General features: G+C 39.4%; 1 protein-coding gene across 2 annotated transcripts in view; it reads right to left on the bottom strand.

The window, feature by feature from the left end:
• MAP3K15 (mitogen-activated protein kinase kinase kinase 15) overlaps positions 1-19,286 on the bottom strand; it is an 83,166-nt gene that overhangs the window by 580 nt on the left and 63,300 nt on the right. For both annotated transcript variants that reach the window (XM_027738247.2, XM_039377988.1), the window contains exons 15-28: positions 18,825-18,958; positions 18,118-18,245; positions 16,270-16,400; positions 15,882-15,987; positions 12,706-12,863; positions 8,841-9,024; positions 6,190-6,367; positions 5,312-5,486; positions 3,776-3,961; positions 3,252-3,357; positions 1,834-2,044; positions 873-985; positions 609-706; positions 431-507 (exon numbers count right to left, since the gene is read on the bottom strand). In XM_027738247.2, the coding sequence (XP_027594048.1) occupies positions 431-507; positions 609-706; positions 873-985; positions 1,834-2,044; positions 3,252-3,357; positions 3,776-3,961; positions 5,312-5,486; positions 6,190-6,367; positions 8,841-9,024; positions 12,706-12,863; positions 15,882-15,987; positions 16,270-16,400; positions 18,118-18,245; positions 18,825-18,958 (1,985 nt within the window). The remainder of the gene's footprint in view (positions 1-430; positions 508-608; positions 707-872; positions 986-1,833; positions 2,045-3,251; positions 3,358-3,775; positions 3,962-5,311; positions 5,487-6,189; positions 6,368-8,840; positions 9,025-12,705; positions 12,864-15,881; positions 15,988-16,269; positions 16,401-18,117; positions 18,246-18,824; positions 18,959-19,286) is intronic.

Here is a 19,286-nt window from a genome sequence, read left to right as displayed (position 1 = left end):
AGAAATCCCAAGGACAGACCATTTATGGTCTGTCAGTACACTCTACAGTACACAGCAAACACTACACTTTTTTAATGGTTACAGCTAAAACTTCCAGGTCAGCCAGGGCTTAACAGAACATGATAAAAGGTCTCAAATCAATGGGTAGGAAAAATAAGTTCTTTATTTTCCATATGATTACATTGTTCTGAAGGGTGCAGAAATAGCTCCCAACCTTGATAAATGCCAGAAGTCTGATGGCTTGAAGCACCCTCAGTGCAATTGTTTCAGTTAAGATGTGAAAAACTTTAACAGAAAATCCAGATGAAATTGAGAGAAGCTGCCTCTAACTATCACTGGCATATTTGAATAACTGAACTTCAAATTGAAGTTTTTTTTACAAAATATATTAATTAAGCTCTGAACAATGAACTAACAAGTACTTTCTTACCGCAGTTGAAGATATTGCAAATCATCTTTGGTGATATCATTAAGGACAGCACTTAGTGTATAATCTTCTTCGGCAAACTAAAAGGCAAATTTATTCATAAATTATTACTTCTTCTTTGAAACCAATCTGCTAATTATGACTACAGTGACCTTTTCTAAAAGGTGGGGTTTCTTTTTACCCTCTTAATGGCATCCAAGTCTGCTCCTTGTTGTTTCAGCCACTTCATGAGCTCAGGGTCAGCATGTTCTCTAAAAGTCGCTGCAGACCATTGAGAGTCTATAACAGAAAACAAACATAAAGGTTAATATACCTCAAAACCAGGGCAAAAGTGGCAGTTCTCAGTTTACTGAAGCTTGAACGATATAGTTTTTCATCCTTTTGACAAAGATGTGATCCCATATATTTGTGTGCAACTGTCAAAATATGCAGTATCTCCTCATACCTTTGGGTTTAAGTTTTAATTGAAGCAAGTGTAGTTCCTGAGTCTTCTGCTCCAAAGATTGTCGTAAGAGGGTCTGATACTCTTTCTCCTTCTGAACAAGGTGTTCCAAAAGCCTGGCAGCATATGAGAGAGAGCAAACACCACCACACTGAGAATAAGTAGCTGAAAAAAATACTTATCATTTTTAATGCCTACCACAGGACAGAGACACTTGAGAGATATTGTCGTAAGTAACATCTTTTATGGCTTACAGATTTCACTTCAGTTGTCTGAGACTCACTTAGGGGTGGCATTTGAAGGCTTTCACCTGCAGAATTTAATAAATAGCTTGTAAATTCTGTTCCTGCTGTTTTGCAGCCTCCTTGGGAAGAGTTGCTGCCTTTATACTGTAATTTACTCTGAACAGTGTAACACTGATGTTTTACCAGAGACTTTCTGATCACAGATTCACATCACATCCACAAGGAAGAATGGGACCTTCAGCTGTTAACACACCAGCAGCAGCCTACAGATGTAACTCGTGAGAAACAGGGCAGGGGCTCTGCTGAGCTATGCTTGTGCTCATTAGTGGGCAGCCTGTCCCATGAGGACAGAGCTGCTCTGGCCTTTGCTTGCAGGAACAGCCTTAAGGCACTGACACTAAGTCAGGTGGCATCCAAGGAAGTAGGAAGGAAACTGGCACAGTTGCACAAACCTAATTAAAGTAGAAATCCAATGTGACATTCTGCAATTAAAAAAATAATTACACAGAAATAAAAATTGTACTGCAGGGTGTTGAGCTGTCATACTGGTACTGCCAGTGTATTCCAAATCCATTTGTGTTCCTGGAAGGTCTCCTTTATCAGGAGGCAATAGGTGAGCAGTACTTATGTTAAGAAAGCATGTCAATGTAGAAAGCAAAGTCTGAGAGCTTTTCAAAGACTGCCTGAAAATGCTTGCACAGTCTTTATAGGAGGGTTACCTTAAGGTCTCGTGTTTAAGTCTGCCCAGCTCCTGGCTGAGCTGCTGCTGAGCCTCATGTGACACCACAGAGCTAAGGGTGCTGACTCCCGATGTGATGGCGGGATCCTCAGCCCCGTTTTGTTCAGAGGGCTGGAAACTGTCCTCCACTTCCTCACCATCCTTGTCCCCAACTTCCGTTTCTGATGCTGGCTCGAAGTGAGCGCGAAGCTCTGGTAAAAGGAAAGAGGGTAAGGATAGGATTTTTTTGACAAGTTTTTTCCAGAAGTATTGCAGTTTGTTCTTTATTACTGTGGGTGGGGAGCTTCAGCTGAGGCAGTGGCTGTTTGCACAATGTGCTTTGCTGCCTCCCTGCTCACTATTGCAATGAAGTCTTACATGAGCTGGACTACAGATTCTCTGGCATCAGCTCTGTCTGAAATGAATGGTGCTGCAGTGCACCAGTAGAGGTAGGTAGCTCTAGATCACAGTCATAGAGGGGACAAATATCATTATTTGAATAATAAGACAGTTAATAAAATATGCTAATGAGAAACTCCTGAAAGCTTACTTTTTTCTAAATTGTGAGAAAAAAAAGTTGTTTTCCCCTAATGCCTTGTACCAAAGACTTTACAAAGCTTTCCTCTCCTCCAGGTAGCATTTTAACCCCAGTCCTCAAAACTTGCTGCAGGTGGCCACCTTTCTCACCAAAGGATAGCTGCCCTTTTTCAGGTACAAACGAAGTCTTAAAAGATTTGGCCAATTTGGCTTTAAAGCCATGGCAACTTAGGATTGCAAGGGTTCACCTCACTAGAGTGCTGTCAGACATTCTTACACAGGAAGGGGTGCTCAGCACTTCAGGGAGTTACAAAACTACTTGCAAATTTCCAACTTAACTTATTCCTAGACAGTTCTTAGTAATGTATCCTCCTGCTGGCGATTTTTCCGACGGTCCATCTCTGGGCCAGAATCCTCCTCCTCCTATTAATGCACTCCCTTCTACACATCTGTTCCACACCTCAGTATAATTTCTCAGAACATATAACCAAATCTGTGCAGTGTTACCCACCCTGGATGTCATTAACATGTGGTAGAAAGTCATCTTCTTTCTTACTAGAAAATCTCCAGCTTGGACTGAATTTAATTTGCCCTTTTTCGTCATGTGGGTGCATGGATTTTGCACCCACACTGGGGGTGCAGAACCACTGCGGTTCTCTCCTCATTATGTGCTTTTGTACTGAAAGTACAGCATTAATCCTCCAGATCAACACTTCTTTCTCTGCAACACTCTGACCCCGTGCCTTTGATGAGTGGCACTTGGGATGCAGTTAATGGCATGCTGACAGATTAAACATCTAAACCGTTCCATTTGCTGTAACTCTTTGATATGTAAAAAACCTTTTTTTGAAAAAAGGATTGCTTTCAGCTGCTTTGATTTACCTGGAATAAGAATAGTGACTGCTGCTTGGACTGCACGGCGGATTATGTTATCCATTGCAAACATCCAGTGGGGTCTTATTAAGTGATTTCTTAATACTTTGTTCACCTGTCAAAGCAGCAGCAAAGAACATTTGCTCACACCTTAGGAGAGAGAATCTTGTTTTTCAATAGTCACAGTAAGCTTTATAAGGTAACAACTGCATACAGCACTGAAACTCTCCCACCTTTCAAAATCTAAACAACAAATTTGACAAGTTTTAGGCTACAGCTTTCAAACATTTCAAACCAGACTGACATTCAAACCCTTCTAGAGTGCAAGGAGGAAGAGGAGTGAGAAACAGTGCAGAAGCTCCGAACCAACCCCTGGGGTAAGCTCTGTCCAGGAGCAACCTGATGTAGAGGAAGTTGTCCCTGCCCATGGCAGGGGGGTTGGAAATAGGTCATCTTTAAGGTCTCTTCCAACCCAAACCATTCTGTGATTCTATGAAGAATTCCTCTCCCCCTGCACTAGGAAAGGAACTCACCGCATCCTGGAATCCAAACAGTACCAGATGAATCTGATTGATGGAAGTGCTGTCGAAGTCCAAATCCATTTTCAACTTGGATATGGTAGAAGCCATCACTCTCTGCTCAGGAGAGTGTATGAAGTCCCTTAAAATCCCAATAATCTGCTTGATGTGGGCCATGGAAAGTTGCAGTTCTTCAGAGCTCTGGAGAAAAGATAATGAACGTTTATCAAGTAAACATCTAATTACTAGCATTAATATTTTTAGGGTTACATAGCTTTGCTTATGTATATTTCTCACTGATGCACAGAAACCACAGAACTTTCATTTCTGCAAAGTCTCTAGCTTTTACCTTTTCCTAACCAGAAAATTTTTGAATAGTAATTTCTATTTTCTGAAAAAGAAATTACGTCTACTGCTACTGTGGCTGTCACAAAGGGAAGAGGTTGCAGAATGTATCTACACATTTCTGCAATGTACTGCAGAGGGCAGCTCTCCTCCATAAAAACAGCACAGTGAGTCGCTAAGAGACCCAATTTTTTTAGATGCTATCCTTTTGAAAAGATGAATCTTACATCTAATTATGCAGACATGTCATTTCCTTAGGCAAAAAAGTATGTTTATATATGCATTTATCCCAAGTTAGAAAAAGGTCTAAACTGGCAAAGTGGTTCACAAGTGTTCATTCTATGATTTGCAGTCCATAACCCTCACAGTGCCCCGTAACCATCCAAGTGTCTGTAAGAACAACAATCTGTATAATTAAAAGGTAAAGGGAGAAGTATTACATAAATTATGGAAAAGAGAGGATTACAGTGCTACGAAACAGCTGAAGACTGAAGTAGGACTTGCTCTTACTAAATAATTGTTTATTGTGGAAAAAATTTAGAGTCCTGGTTATTTCTGACTAAGATCTCACATACAAATTTTAGTCCTCTGTAAGGCTATAAGCTATTTGGTAGTTTAAGCAGGCTCCCCTTTATGTGAGTGCAGTCCATGTGAAAAAACACAGCTTTGGTAAGAATAAATGATGTCAGAGGCACATTAGACGCAGACATTAGAAAAGGCCAAGCCAGCAGCTCTGTTACAGGTGTGTGCCAATGCTTGGTTATGCCTTAAGCAAACATGATTTTTCTTGCTTCTCTTTACAGTCACGAAGCATTCCCACTCAACCTTTCCTTTTACAGAAAATCTACTTTAGCTTTTTTAAGCAAAACATACCTATTACTACATGGTGTTCTAGTTCCATGTACCTTAAAAGCCAAAAGAAAACACAATATCAAAACTACCCAACCCACCAACCTAAGTCTCAACAACCCCATATCAAATGCCCCAACCTTTCCCTCAGATAAAACCAGCCAAAAGCAGCAACCAAAAGCTGGTGCTTGCTATGCAAGCAAATGGTGCTTGCTATGCAGCAAATGGCTTACACAGTTACAGGTCTCAGAGATTAAAGATATTCACAGAAGAAACAATCCAAGCACCCTCATCTATTAGTACTACTACCTGTTATTTTCCTTTTACATGGAAAAAGGAGAGCTGAAATGAAATTACCTGTGCAATACACTCCTGCAAATTGGAAGCAACTTTATCCTGTTCTTCCTTGAGGATTTTATATAGGATTGCTCGGCGTTCACTGTCCTTCCGCAGCAGGAAGAGTCCAGAATCCTTATCGTCCACTGAAGGAGAGGCACTCCTGTCCTCCGAGGCCGAGCCCTCATCAGGAACACTGTGTCACCACCGGGCCACATGCACAAGAGACCTCAGCATTAGCAACGCAGCAGTACTTTCAGAAGCGAGTAGGGATACTTCCGAGGTTAAAAAGGGAATTAAAACTACAGCAGCAGATTGATCAGACTGTTAAATGCTAATTCTGAGAGAGAAGGTGGCTCAGATCCTGTGCTGGTTCAAAACCCACTGAAGCCAAAAGCACATGGCTGATTTCACCCTGCCAAGAAGCTGGCATTAATGTCAGTCAGCACTGGTCAGTTTTGGAGAAAGCTGAAACTATTCATTTTTTCTGGACCCATACTGTAACATACTAATTTGAAGGTATTGCTTTGTACTTTGTGAGCTGCAGAACTGTATTTCTGCTTCCCCTTTCCCACATTTTTTCATGAGTAGAGGGAAGGGTCAACTCTTCACTTGACTCCTGAATCCATATCCACTTGGTAAATAAGACTGACATTTATTCATTGGAGGGAGTAAAGTATATAAGTACATGGAAACCTTAAAGGAGAAGAACCATTGATCATTATTAAATATAGACAATATTTACATTAACTGGTAACCTACCTATGCAACTCACTTCCTGTTTAACACGCCTACTTATCTCTAGCCATTATGTGAAAAAAATGCCCTCAGATAAAATATAATGTGAATTAAATCCACAAAATCCCTCAAGGATGTCAAGCAACAAGCAAATGCTTTACCTTAGTAAATGGGAAATGGGATGCTTTGTCTGAATCTCTGAAATGGATCTTTTTGTCCTTTCGAAAAACACGTCATGCTGTACATCAGAGTCTGGTGAAACAGAGCCATGCTCACTGCTGCTACTGCCAGCCTGTTCTCCATGGATTGGCAGTGGGAGGGATGTATTACGATTATAATCTACAAACAGACACAGTAAAATGTGAAACAGAATTAGGCCAAAAAGGGCAACATGCTTGAAACGGTTGTGATCATCTTCAGTGATATCAAGACCTCATTTTGCAAAATGGCTGAGGGAGAGGTAATCTTGCTGACAAAAAGCAGCAATACAACTCAAAATCATTATATGCATAGGCAATAAAAGCTGCGAACATGTAACTGCTGAACCCGAAGACAGGACACGTTGTCCTGTTGCCATGTTGTTACCCTCTCTCTCTCTCACACACACACACATATATACACACACAGTCCCCCTGGGTGCTGTCCCACAAAGTGGTACAACTGGATATAGAGCTGTTTAAAGAGCCTGAATCGAACCAATAGGTCCACCACAGCCATCTCTCTAACCAGAGAATACTCTACTACCTGCCCTCCTCATCTCTGCTCGTGCATGTAATTCCTCACTCATATGTCCCCCTGCCCTCAGTAAGGACTCTCTGTCAGCACTAGCCAGAAGGAAATCTCTTGTCCCTTTCCAATTCATCTTGAAAGTAAGAAGAAATAAAAAAACCCAGATAATGAGAGCTTGCTGTAATCCTGACTGCCAGTTTGCAGTTGTGTGGTAGGAAAGCTAAGGAAGTTCTTTCAACTCAGGGTGCACACATCCATGGAGCTAAAGTATCACAGAAGTTTTTGATACTTGTCACTACAAATTGTGTAGAGGTAGGGGAGGAAGAGAGCTAAAAGGTAAAAGTTGTTCAGGACGCTCTGACAGATTCCCTGGGACACAACTGATGTTCAGATGGCTGAGGTTAAACAGTCACAGAAATAAAACAATATAGGCCACCTTGTAAGACCTGTTTCAAGGCTTCTCAGTAGTACAGAAAACTGAGGGTTGCTGTCCCAAGAGTAAGGGCTGAGAGTTGCTCTGGGCCACCTTTATTATTGCAAAGAAAAAAGGGGACAGGGACAGACAAGATGGAAAGATGGGGACAAAGGTGAGGAAACTGACAGTGAGGGAAACAGTAGAGGGAGAAGCCAGTGAGCTGCTGTAGCTGAGACTGGGATAACTGCTGGGTCAGGACCTGCCTTAGGCCACCAAACCCCCCTTGGAGATGGCTGCAGCAGCCAGCACAGCTCTCCCCAGCTCCAGCATGGCAAAGCACACATACTCTTCTGCATTGCCTTTCCTTCTCCTCACCCAACAAACAGTTTTTATAGCATTTGCCCACTCTGCTCATTCCATGGCCAGCACTGAGCTTGCTTCCTGCTGCAGCTCAGTGCTAAACCCTGTAGCATGAGATCCTCACCATCTGAAGGAGATCCATAACCTCATCAATGAGCGGAAGAAGAGAAGAAAGGAGGAGGAGAGTGTGCAAAAGACAACTGCGTCTTCCCTGATATTTGACAAAGAGCCTGTTGCTCCCAGGGCAGCAAACGAGGCAAGGTCCACCCTTTCTAATGCCACACAATTTTTCCAGGAAGATATCCTCAAGCAAGAGGTGAAAGGTCACAAGAGAAAATGATTGCAGTGGGGCAGCGAGGCACAGCCTGGCAACAGCTCCTGAGTGCCACGGCCCTGGCTGAGCAGTGGGACCTCTCCCATGACCTCAGGGTAACTGCAGGGACTGGAGTTCTTAGTGTCCCTCAGGACAACAGATGAGGCCCATTTCCTTGCTGAAGCCAATTCAGCTAGGTGTTATAAATTCCTTGCTATGTTTTTCTCCTTAGAATTCGTTCTTTCAAAAGTTCCTTGTTGATAGGGAAAAAGTGCAGAAAGGGAAGTAATTCAATTTGCATTGGGAGTGTGTGTGTATGTGCAGACAGGGGAAAGAAGCAGCAAGATCAATGGCTCTGCCTGTTTATAAATGGCCAGTTCCTCCAAATGCTAATGATTTATTTGGCAGGCCTATATTAAGGTTCATTATCTTATCACTGAAAAAGTGGTTGCTATATTTGGGGGGAGAGGTGAGAAGAAACATGCTATGCAGATAAAACAAAACAGCCCACTAGACAGCTACTTCAGCACCTCTGTGCCAAACTTCCATGCTATGTATCAAGTTTGAAAATGCTGACCCAAACACCTAATAGACCCACATTTTCAGGTGCCAAACATCTACTCTGTAAAACTCAGACCTCTGAAGAGTACATAATTGTGAATCTAAAATGTAGAATTGCTATAGCAAGTCTTCACCAAATGTAATTTTTCTAATTTTAATTTAATACAAAAGAGGCATTTATTTATGGGGAGAGGAAAAATGGCCTTGAGAGATTTTAGCATGAAAAACACAAAATAAACAAGACATCATATTTTCTTGGCATTATTAAATTTAAATATGGGTAATTACAAATCACAGGCACTTTCAGCAGCTGAGTTCCTGCTGCTTTCCTGGCTCAAGCAATGTCCTTTGTAAAACGGAATGCTTAATGATTCCAATCTTTTATATAACACTTAATGATGATGTTGACTTGGATTTGGCTGATAATTCCTTACCTGAAGGCTTGAATGCAATTCTGCCTTTCTTGCCCTTGTTTACTTGCTTCAGGAAGGAATCTCTGAGCAAATCAGATGCTGTAACACGTTTACTAGGATCAGGTTCAAAACAGAGCAAAATAAAGGCCCTTGTTTCAGCAGACACCGATTCTGGAATTTCAGGATGAATTTTAAACATCCCAACCTGCAAGTAAAACAGAAGTACTAATTATTTTTCCTAAAATGCAAGGAGACCACAGGCCAAAGCTTTCTTATATGATCTCTCACACTTTTCTTGGCTCTTGTGGAAAAGGAGTGATCCAGGTACCCACACAGAGCAGTGAAGTGACAACGAGGTTCTAATCCTGTTTTACTTCATTGCAAACATGGTGTGAATATCCATGTGATACTAAACAAATGTCAAGGTACAGATGTATCTAACCATGTGCTTTCAAGCAATCTCAGGATCTGGGCATTATCCACACCAAGTGCTTCAAACACTGCTTCTCTTACCAGCCACAAATCCCTCCAGTTATTGCACAGGCTTCCCATCACCCCTGCCCAGGACTGTGTCTCAGTTGCTGCCTCCTCCAGCACATTCATGCCCAGGAACAGGAATAATTTCCTCCTCTAGCACTGACTGCCTGAGGCTGCACCTGTTCTGCTCCCACTGCTGCCAAATTTCCTTGCACAAATACTCTCAGTGACCTTGCCAGACCTTGTCACCACCCCTGCACTAGGGCCAGATGTCTTTCCCTAGTCTTTCAGTGTTGTTTAACTGAAAATCACATGGTGTCCAAAGGTTTACCAAGACCCTTGTTAAACCCTTCTTTAAGTAATGACTCTTTAAAGTCACTACTTAAAAACAGTCTCTTTTAAGACTCTTTCTTTAAGTAATGAAAAATGTTCTTCTACAGGTTGCTCCCTAGTGATCTTTCCAGCTCCCTCTCTGCCTTCTTAGTTTCTAATGTCAATCTGGCATAGCTGTTTTGCAGCAAGAGCTGTACAACCCATGTGCACTGTATGGCGCGTGTCTGGTGGGATTACAGCTTGTAGTCTCAGCATCTTTACACAAAACACATTCTGGAGAACAAACACAAAGATAGCGGCCACAAGGGAGACAGCTGCCCAGCAGTTAAACAGGTGCCAGCTGCTTTCAAATAATCTTATTATACAGCTGCATTAACACACTGTGGCACCATTAGGCACTCACAATAGTGGTTCAGCTTCAATGCAAGCTGAAGCAAAAAATGCTGAGCAGTCGTGCCTCTGTTTGAATGACAGTGTAGAAATAACATGCTAATAGTGCATTAAGGCCTTCTGAGCCATGACTCTGAGCACATTCAAGACTCAGGATTTCCTGCATGTAACATTTTTAAAATACACAACTCGATAACCTCTACAATTAGATTGATGTATTGAATAAAGAAACTGAATAAATAAATAAATAGATGTTGCATCCTGTTGGCAGGGTATCACTGCTATACATTTACCTTACCTGATGAAGCATCTTTATCTGATTTGTAAAACCACACACACATTTTGGACAGTGTTTTACAAGTGGCGTAGATACAGTTTCACCACTTAAAAAAATGCCAGCCCAAGCAGGATTTTGGCTTTGGAGCAGAGAGGGAAGACATCCACCAGCTTGCTGTGCTCTGAAAACTGCTTTTGATCAGTCTGTCTCTTGTGGCCAGCCCACTCCTCTGTGTGCACTCCAGGGACAGGCTCACACAACCAGCTTCAGCTGGGGCAGTGTCAGATGCTGGTAGCACTCCGATGGTACCCTTATGCACTTAACAAAAATCTAGGAAAGCCCAAACCAGGACCAGGCAATCTGAAAGCTTGTCTCTGATCTTAATCTCTGTGGCCTAGGAGGATTAAGTTTTGTCACAAGCATCCAGAAATTCTGTGGCAACATTAGTTTATTTTGTCTCTAATGAATGCCATTTGTTAGTGCTCCTTTCACCAGACACAGATGCACAGATTCTATGCTCACAGATGAAATACCACACAACACACACCCAGCCAGGAACTATTTCCAGTTCTTGGTTTACTCTAGCCCCTTTTCTCTTCTTTGTCCAACTCTCTGGTCATTTGCAATTTCTATAGCGACTGCACAGCCACACTTAGACCCTCCACCTCCTCACCTGCCCTATGCACAACAGAGCATCCATTTTACTATACAGAAAAAGAAAACATGGTTTGCAATTTATGGTGCCTAGCTGGACACAGTTCCAAGCAGGTCCCAGCAGAGCCAAGAAACAGAAAACAAAAACAAAAATGCCTGACTGTAGCACATTCACACACTCTGCAATAAGAATGCTAAAAAGTTTGCCACATCCTTGAAGAAAAAAAGGCATGAAATGTATTTTAAAAATGACAGTTCTGAAACTTCAGAACACATCTCTGTAGTCTGGAAGTGCTTATCAGCAGTAGGCAGGGACAGGCACAATCCTGCCAGAGCTCACCTTGTGAACCTGCACAGAGAACCAGACTCCAGAACTGAACCAGAACTTCCAGACAGTTCAATAAACTCTGCTGAAAATAAGATGTGTAACTCACTGAACTGTTCAGCTACATGCCAGGTACATAAGATGAAAAGGCATCTGCCAACAGAACTGTACCTGACATTTACAGCCATGCGCAAAAAAGTCTCTTTCCACGGCTCCCTCAGGAAAGCTTTAGTGAGCCAAACCACATTCATCCAGGTAGCTTCTTCTGAGGTATGTCACCAATTGACAGCACTATGGTGACGTATTTTACCATTGAAATAACTACATCAAAACCCACAATAACCTCTTTCTTTGCCTTTTACCTGCAGTGCATGGGACAACTCACAGGCCTATTAGGATGTATGGCATTACATGTTATGCTGAGCCGCAGCCCAGATCACTATACCTACTGATAAAGATCTGATTTTGCCACCATGGTTCCATCAATTATTAATACTAATGCTCACAGAGTAACATTCAACAACACACACAAAAGAATTACAACATTGGTAATTTAAAGCAGTTTGCTGGTTTATGGATGGGATATTTTCCCCATTATAAGAATGAGGACTCTGAAGCAAAAGTGAAAACTTAAGTATTTTGGTAAAGGTCTACACAAGCCAAGGGAAGAACCAAAAATTTTTAATCTGCATATTTGACAAATAATCACATCATAGCTTTTACACTACTGTTAGTTTTAGAGTCAGAACAAGCAACTTTTTTCAAACATTTATTATCAAAAGTGTCTGAAGAATTCTCAAGTGTTAATTTGTGCATTTGAAAACAGATACAGTATGAGAAATCAAGTACTAAAGACAACAGCTTACAGAGAAGGAAGCTCTGATCTGAAGGACTTAGAATGAAAAATACAGAGTATTCTACTCCTTTAGTACACACTGGAAATCCTGAAAAGCTACCCCCCTGCCCTCATCCATCATATCTTCCTAACAGAAGAATGTTGCACAGACTGGGCCTTTGAAAGACAAGGTGGGCAGATACCCTGGGAGGGAAGTTTACAAAAAAAAAAGGACTTAAATAACTTGTTTGTCATTATTGGAGAGACTGGTTACAAGAAGGAAATCATAAACCAAGAGCAGGAGATGACAGAAGTAAGACAGTAGAGAATATTAGTTTTCATACGTCTTCACTTATTTTTCAGATTGCTGCTCTGAGTCATGACCTAGTTCCAGCACAAAAATAACTGATCACCCCTAGAGCAATACAGCTTAGAGCAGAGAAGAATCATTCAATGAGAGCCAAAAACACAGATCAGACTGTGGCTTTGTGCGAAAGAACCCATGTCACAAAATGTTACTACCAATTAATACTATAAAATAAGTTAGTATTTGAATTTTTTTTTTATTGCTCTAAAGCAATGAAGCTGTATTTACTTTAAACATTGCAGCTTGAGGCTCCCCTAGTTCATGGAACGGAGGTTTGCCTGTTGCCATTTCGATGATGGTGCAGCCCAGTGACCAGATATCAGCTGGTGCACCATATCCTCGTGGTCCTTTATCGATGATTTCTGGAGCCATGTACTGCAAGGTTCCTAGTCAGGACAAAAAGAACAGTCAAGTGTATAGTCTTCATTCTTATGGAAGAGAATTAACACACTACTCAGCAAGCCAAAAATTGTCAAATGCCACCTGTATAACATAAATACTCAATTTCCTGAATCAGCACTGAAAACTTGACATAAACTTATATTTTAACATCTTTTTATATGCTACCTGTTTGCCCCTCCTTTCTAACACAAGGTTTCAAACTGCTAAAAGTATATTCACCACATATTCCAAAAGCTTCCTCAGAACACAAAATTACATCAACAATTTTTGCAGACACCAAATTTTAAAGATTATGCATGTAAGAGATAATGAAAATCTGCAGTGACAGTTCCTCATGAGAATAATTTTTCATATTTTTACGCCAATAATGAGAACATCAGTGACAGAGAATTTCAAACTGTTAGTTTGAAAAGAAGCTATTTTTGTAAATATAAGACAATTAGGGAACCCATCATAATTTATTTGGAATACCAGGAAGTCTTGGATGTGCTTGGGATTTCTGACATCCAAGGTTAGCCAAAAAAACCAAACACCAAACATGTAGGAACTTCTAAAGCTAACTAAACCTGTTGACATTTCTAAAGCTATACATGGTGACAAAGTAGACAATCTGCCTGTAGACAATCTGACTGTAATACTAGTTATAATAATGATAAATAAAAAATACAGTAAAAAAATAAATAAAAGATGGTCAATTCGAAATAACTGACATTGAACCATATACTAACCCAGCTCATGAGGTATTTACAGGAAGGGTCCACATCACCAGCAGAAACCTCTGGATGTTCTGAGTGTTTTGAACACTACAGTATTTTCTCCACCTGAATTTCTACCAGCTCTGTTATGACATCTTTAAATTATTTTTCTTCTTAAGAATGCAATAAGACTACATCGTGGTAAAGCTATGAACTATTAAGTAAAAGACATTTGGTGAAGAAAAAAAGGGTATCACTGTGTTCATTCAATGTGGCTGCTGCAGAATGGAAGTTTAAGCCACAGCTTTGCCCTAGGCTGTGTGTCTTGAATGGAGGGATATTATGTTTAAACCACTAGAAGTCTGATTCTTCCCATCATGTGATTTTATTACACAATGCATGAAAACCAGGGTTTATGTACTGAGTTATGGAACAAAACAAATTGCAAGAGACCTTTTAAGACCCTCTGGGCTATAGCTATCTGCTTACTGATTTTAAATGATAATTTAAGTAAAATATTTATTCTCATGGCAAATTACATCTCGAAGGCACAAACAGGGCTGCAAACATGCAAGAGAACAAAGAAGGGCACAAGGAAAGATTTACCTCTTTTTATTACAGTATGGTGACATTTCTTTAGATGCCATTTCTCCATACATCATCTCTAATAATAACTAGTTGCTAAAAAGGCACCAAGGAGTATATAAAATACAGGCAAAGAGAGAATGATTTTTCCTTAGCACCTGCTCTAACTGTAATAGCAATCAGCCATAATAGTGGTTTCCTGGGCAAAAATTAAATTTTGAACTATGACTTTTAATAGTCACAAAAGCATCTTCCACCATGGCTTCAATTTTTACCTTATGGAACCCCTTCATATATCTAAAGTCTTCAGAATAACCTGCAGAAATGAGCACCACGTGGTAGTGCAACTCTTTTCCATGGAATGTAACTGTATTGAACCAGTCTAAAAAATGGCAAGGACAAACATTACAGGAAAAACCTGAAAATACTTTTTCAGATACCACAAGAGACCTGTACATATTAGAGAATTATCAATCCAGATGCATAAGCAAGATGATTGACAAGAAAATTATTTTTTGAAATCATTTGTTTGAAAAACACTTACAGGAATGCTTCAATAGCCAGCATTTAACCAGCTCTGTTCAGATATAATGTCATCTATGTATCTGTTGTGGCATCTCTAAATTGAAGAGATTGCTTCTTGTAGCTCTTAATTTCTTAACAAAACAAATAAATGTTGCATTTGTGATTATCAACAGGACAAATAATTTTTTTTTCTTCTCTTTAATGAGCTTCTAACTTAATTTAATTTGATTCTAACTACAATCTTTACAGCTTTGAAGGGAACTGATTTGTTTAAAATGCCTGCACATGGGAAGTTGATCTCATAAGACACTGATGCAGACATCACATGCTGTGTTCAGATCATGATGTAATATAGGCCTAGTTTCCAATTCACAAGCTTTGCTAATAATGAGTAAAAAAAGCTTAGAAAGGCAAGTTATTTCAGAACCTTAAGAATTTAATTTTCATTTGTACCATTTATTTAAACTGCAGGCCAGTAAGAGGCTTGTGATACCAGCCCTTGCATAAGGCCATGTAACAAGAAAAACCATCATGCTACCCTGTATCTTCAGTGATCACAGAACTGAGCAATTATGTGACCATATATTCATTTTTCAATGTGGAGTTTCACCTGGTGCTTGGCAATTTTTGTCTTCTCCAATTACAAGTCTTTACAACGATGTTGTATTGAAAGCTTTTCTGTAACACATCAGCCTAACATTTTTATGTAAACTTCTTTTTACTTTTGTTGCCATAACACCAAGTTAGTCAGTGGGTTGGGGTTTATAATTAACGCCTCAAAACTGAAAGGATTCACAAGTTTGAGTTTGGTTTTCTGCACTTTTAAACATACATCCAGAAAGTGTGCATGTATGAGTTACTAATATCAAGATTATTAAATGAAAAAGTTGCTGTATTCAAGTGTTTCCAGATGTAACTGCAACAAATCAACTGTTAGTTAATGAAAAACACTTAGAAGAAAAACTATTACCCCATCACACTTAAAAAATGGAGGGGAAAAAAAAGTAAATTGGAAAAAAATTACATTTAAAAAAACAGAAGGATATCAACTCTGTGTTTATGGTGATCATATTCCCATTGACTCTTCCCTGAAAACAGAGACCTAATAGTGTTTTCATCACAAATCCAAAGAGCCTTTTGGTTCTAATGCAAAATCTATCACAAACCCCGTTATAAACTCTGCTAAATTCATCTTACCTGTAAACGTTTCAGTGCATGGATTGATTCCTGCCAGACGTTTGGAAGTACCAAAATCAGATATCTTAACCACGCCACTATAGGTGTTCACCAAAACATTATCCCCCTGTGGTTTGAATAGGGAAGGCAGGGAACAAGGGGAGACAGATGAATACAGATTCTAAATCTCAATAAAACTCCTTCAAGTTTGCAGTTATCTTTGTAATATACTTTTCTACAAAGGAATTTTCCAGGAACACCAGGGAGAGAAGGGGTTGGTTTATACTTTCCTTTTGTTTTAAGCTTCCACGAAATCCTATTAAAAATTCTACTTCAGATCAGAGTAAAACTAACTGAAGTAAATAAGATAAAAAGCAAATCAAACAAGACACACCAAAGGAAAATTTACCTTTATATCTCTGTGTACAATCTGGTTCTCATGGAGATACTTAAGGCCTTCCAGAATCTGCTTGGTGTAAAATTTAATTGTAGGTTCTTTCATTGGCCCCCACTTAGATCTTAAGAGAGCTGAGAGGCTGCCTACAAGAGATTAAGAAGAAAGTGTGGCAAGATAGCAAAATCCCCAAATTAGCATGAAGCATTTAAGTCTGGACGAAGCCTTTGCTCACCATCCTAATACAAGAGAAAAGGAATTCCTATAATTAAGCCAAATTCTTCCTAGTTGCCTCAAAGCAAATATTTAGTTTCTGCTCTTGACTGGTTATTTCTTTTTTCTCAGCTCAGGTTCCACCTCCAAGACAAGAATAAATGTTCTGACAGCGCTGGGTCCATCCCCCTCACTTCATTCTAAAAATTCTTGAGACTAAGACTAGCACCCATTTAGCCCTTAATGAAATAAAGACTAAAGGTAACACTCTATCATGTTATAAACTACACTTCATGAACCACATGCATGGGCAAAGAGAAGCTGATTTTCTCGAGGAGGGGAAGGGAGAAGAAAAGTAGAAAGAGCCTTTTCCTTGCAAATATGGGATTAACTTCTGGAAATATTCAGAGACAGGAGAGAAAGCTCCTGAAAAAACCCTCTGAATGGATGTTCAGAGTAGGAGGTAGGTCATCCACACTTCCCCTACTTCTAATAAAACTAATCTTTAAATAACTCAAATATTTTAATCATGAAGCAAAAAAAAAATAATAGTTTTGCTTATTCTGCATAAAATAATGTAAATGCAGTGGGTCTATTTAATGCCAGACAAATTCAGCTAAAGGAATTTTCAGTCCACACCAACAGCTTTCTCAATTTAAGTTTCCTCAAAGAATCTTGTATATTCTGAACAGCTGGTTCCTTTTTAAGACTGTTTAAAGTATCTGAATTGATTCAAAATATCTTGACATTAGCAACTAATCACAGCCCACTTTACTGTGCATATATGAACTGGAAATAACACCAGCTGATACTGTTAACAAGTGTGGGAAAACAGGGGAAGTGTTGATATAAACTCATCACATCTGCATGCATCATGCAGGTCATACTGTCTCAGCTTTCAGGTGAGAAGGTCACAAGAATTAAAAAATTAAACAACTTCCCTATATTAAATGCCCCAGATCTATTTAATTACACTTCGAATGTTTGTGTCTGGATCTTTCTTAGAAAACCTGACCTTTCTTCCTATTATTTCTGTTTTTATTTTGCAAATTATCGTCATACAATAATTTAACACTCATTCTGACACATCCCTGACATTGAAGAGTAAATAGCAAATGGAAGATGAAAACATAAACTAGAGAGGATATAGAGGGACTGCACATCCTAAAATGTAGAAATGCTGGAGAAGTGAAACTGGAAATTATGAGCAAGGGGCACATATCACTTTTACCTCCAGTCTACCTAGGAAATAGCAGTGCTTTGTATATAGCAGTTACAAAACAGTACTTAATTGCTCTATCACTGTTACTGCTCAACAGAAATTTATTCTAAAAGCTCCAGTCGTCATTCAGATGCTCAAGCTAAATGGACTATACAGCTCTAACTATTATTTTATAACAATCAAGTATTCGACACCAAATACTTTCAATGACTTTTCTCCAGGTTTAGAATTATTACAGAAAGGGAAGAAGTTACTGGGATCTTCAAATCTACTCTTTATATAAGAATGACACCTACAGTTGATGTCCTAACAGAAAAGTTATATACAGTGTACAAACATATTAAGTGCATATCTACTAACTTTCAGTAAGTTTAGAGTCCCAACTGCTTCTGAATCCTTTGAGAGACTAAACTCAGAATGATACAAACCTCCTGGCACCTGCTCCATAAAAATCTTAATGTATCCATTTTCTGAAACAGATCCAAGATACTGTACAATGTTCCGATGCTTTAAATATTTATGCAGTGCTATCTCTTCATGAAGAGGTTGAGAATATCTAATTAAAAAAGAAAAGAACCAATGAGTATTTCATCAGGGAGGAAAAGGTTCTAGACTACATTTAGATGCTAGTTTGACAACAGAATGGATTTTAGGGATACCCATCCAATTCTCAGAAAACATCTTGTCCATGACCTTCAAACTGCAGTGTGATTCACTGCCTAGTCAGAAAAAGTACAGAGACAGATCTCAGAAGAACCCTGATGCAGAAACATGCCCTCAAAGAATTTTTATGTGTGTTTTCTCTATCAATACACAGTACTCTCTTTGCCACCAAAGAGCTCCTTTTATGCTTTTCTCCCTCTCCAAAAAGAATACAAAAGAAGATAAAACTGCAACTTGATATGCATATACATTATCAAATTGTAACATTTATGATATATATCATAACTCTTTAAAAAATTAAAAGTTTTTATTCTCGAAAGAGTACAGTTGAATATCAGGAGGCAAGAATAACTGATTTTAGTATATCTGGACTTCATAAACTAACCACAAAGAAACACATACTAAGAAGAGCAAGTTTTCAGCAAACGAGTGCATTTGTATTACATGTATATAACAATAAATTAGGTCTTACCTGCTGTCTCTCTCGGGTATTTCTTTGATGGCTATTCGGACTTGGTTGCTAAGGTCTCTTCCAGCATAAACGATTCCATAAGTACCTTTCCCTAGAACTACCCTCTCACCATTCTCATCATAATCATATTCATACTGCAAGCAGAAAAAATAAACAAAGCGGCACAGAAACTGTTATCACTAACATCTGACATTACAGAGAGCCTTAACAACAGTTATGTACTAAGTTAGAACAGCACAGAGGGGTTACTGCAGCACAGCTGTAGGACAGCAGGTTATCTGACAGCCCAGATAACATTATACAACTTGTAAAATTTCCATCTTACTTGCTTTGTAAAACCATCATCCCTAACCAACTTCGAGATGCATTTCGTCCAAACAAGGAACACAACACCAAACCAAACTCAATGGAACAGTGCTGTCAAAAAGTATCATCTCTACAAACTGCTGACAGAGCCTTCAG

Source organism: Pipra filicauda, unplaced genomic scaffold (genome assembly GCF_003945595.2).
Source record: "Pipra filicauda isolate LSUMZ 115617 unplaced genomic scaffold, ASM394559v2 scaffold12_size5214236_pilon, whole genome shotgun sequence".
Lineage (NCBI taxonomy): Eukaryota > Metazoa > Chordata > Aves > Passeriformes > Pipridae > Pipra > Pipra filicauda.
Note: the sequence above shows the minus strand (reverse complement) of the source record. Positions and strands in the feature narration are given on the sequence as shown.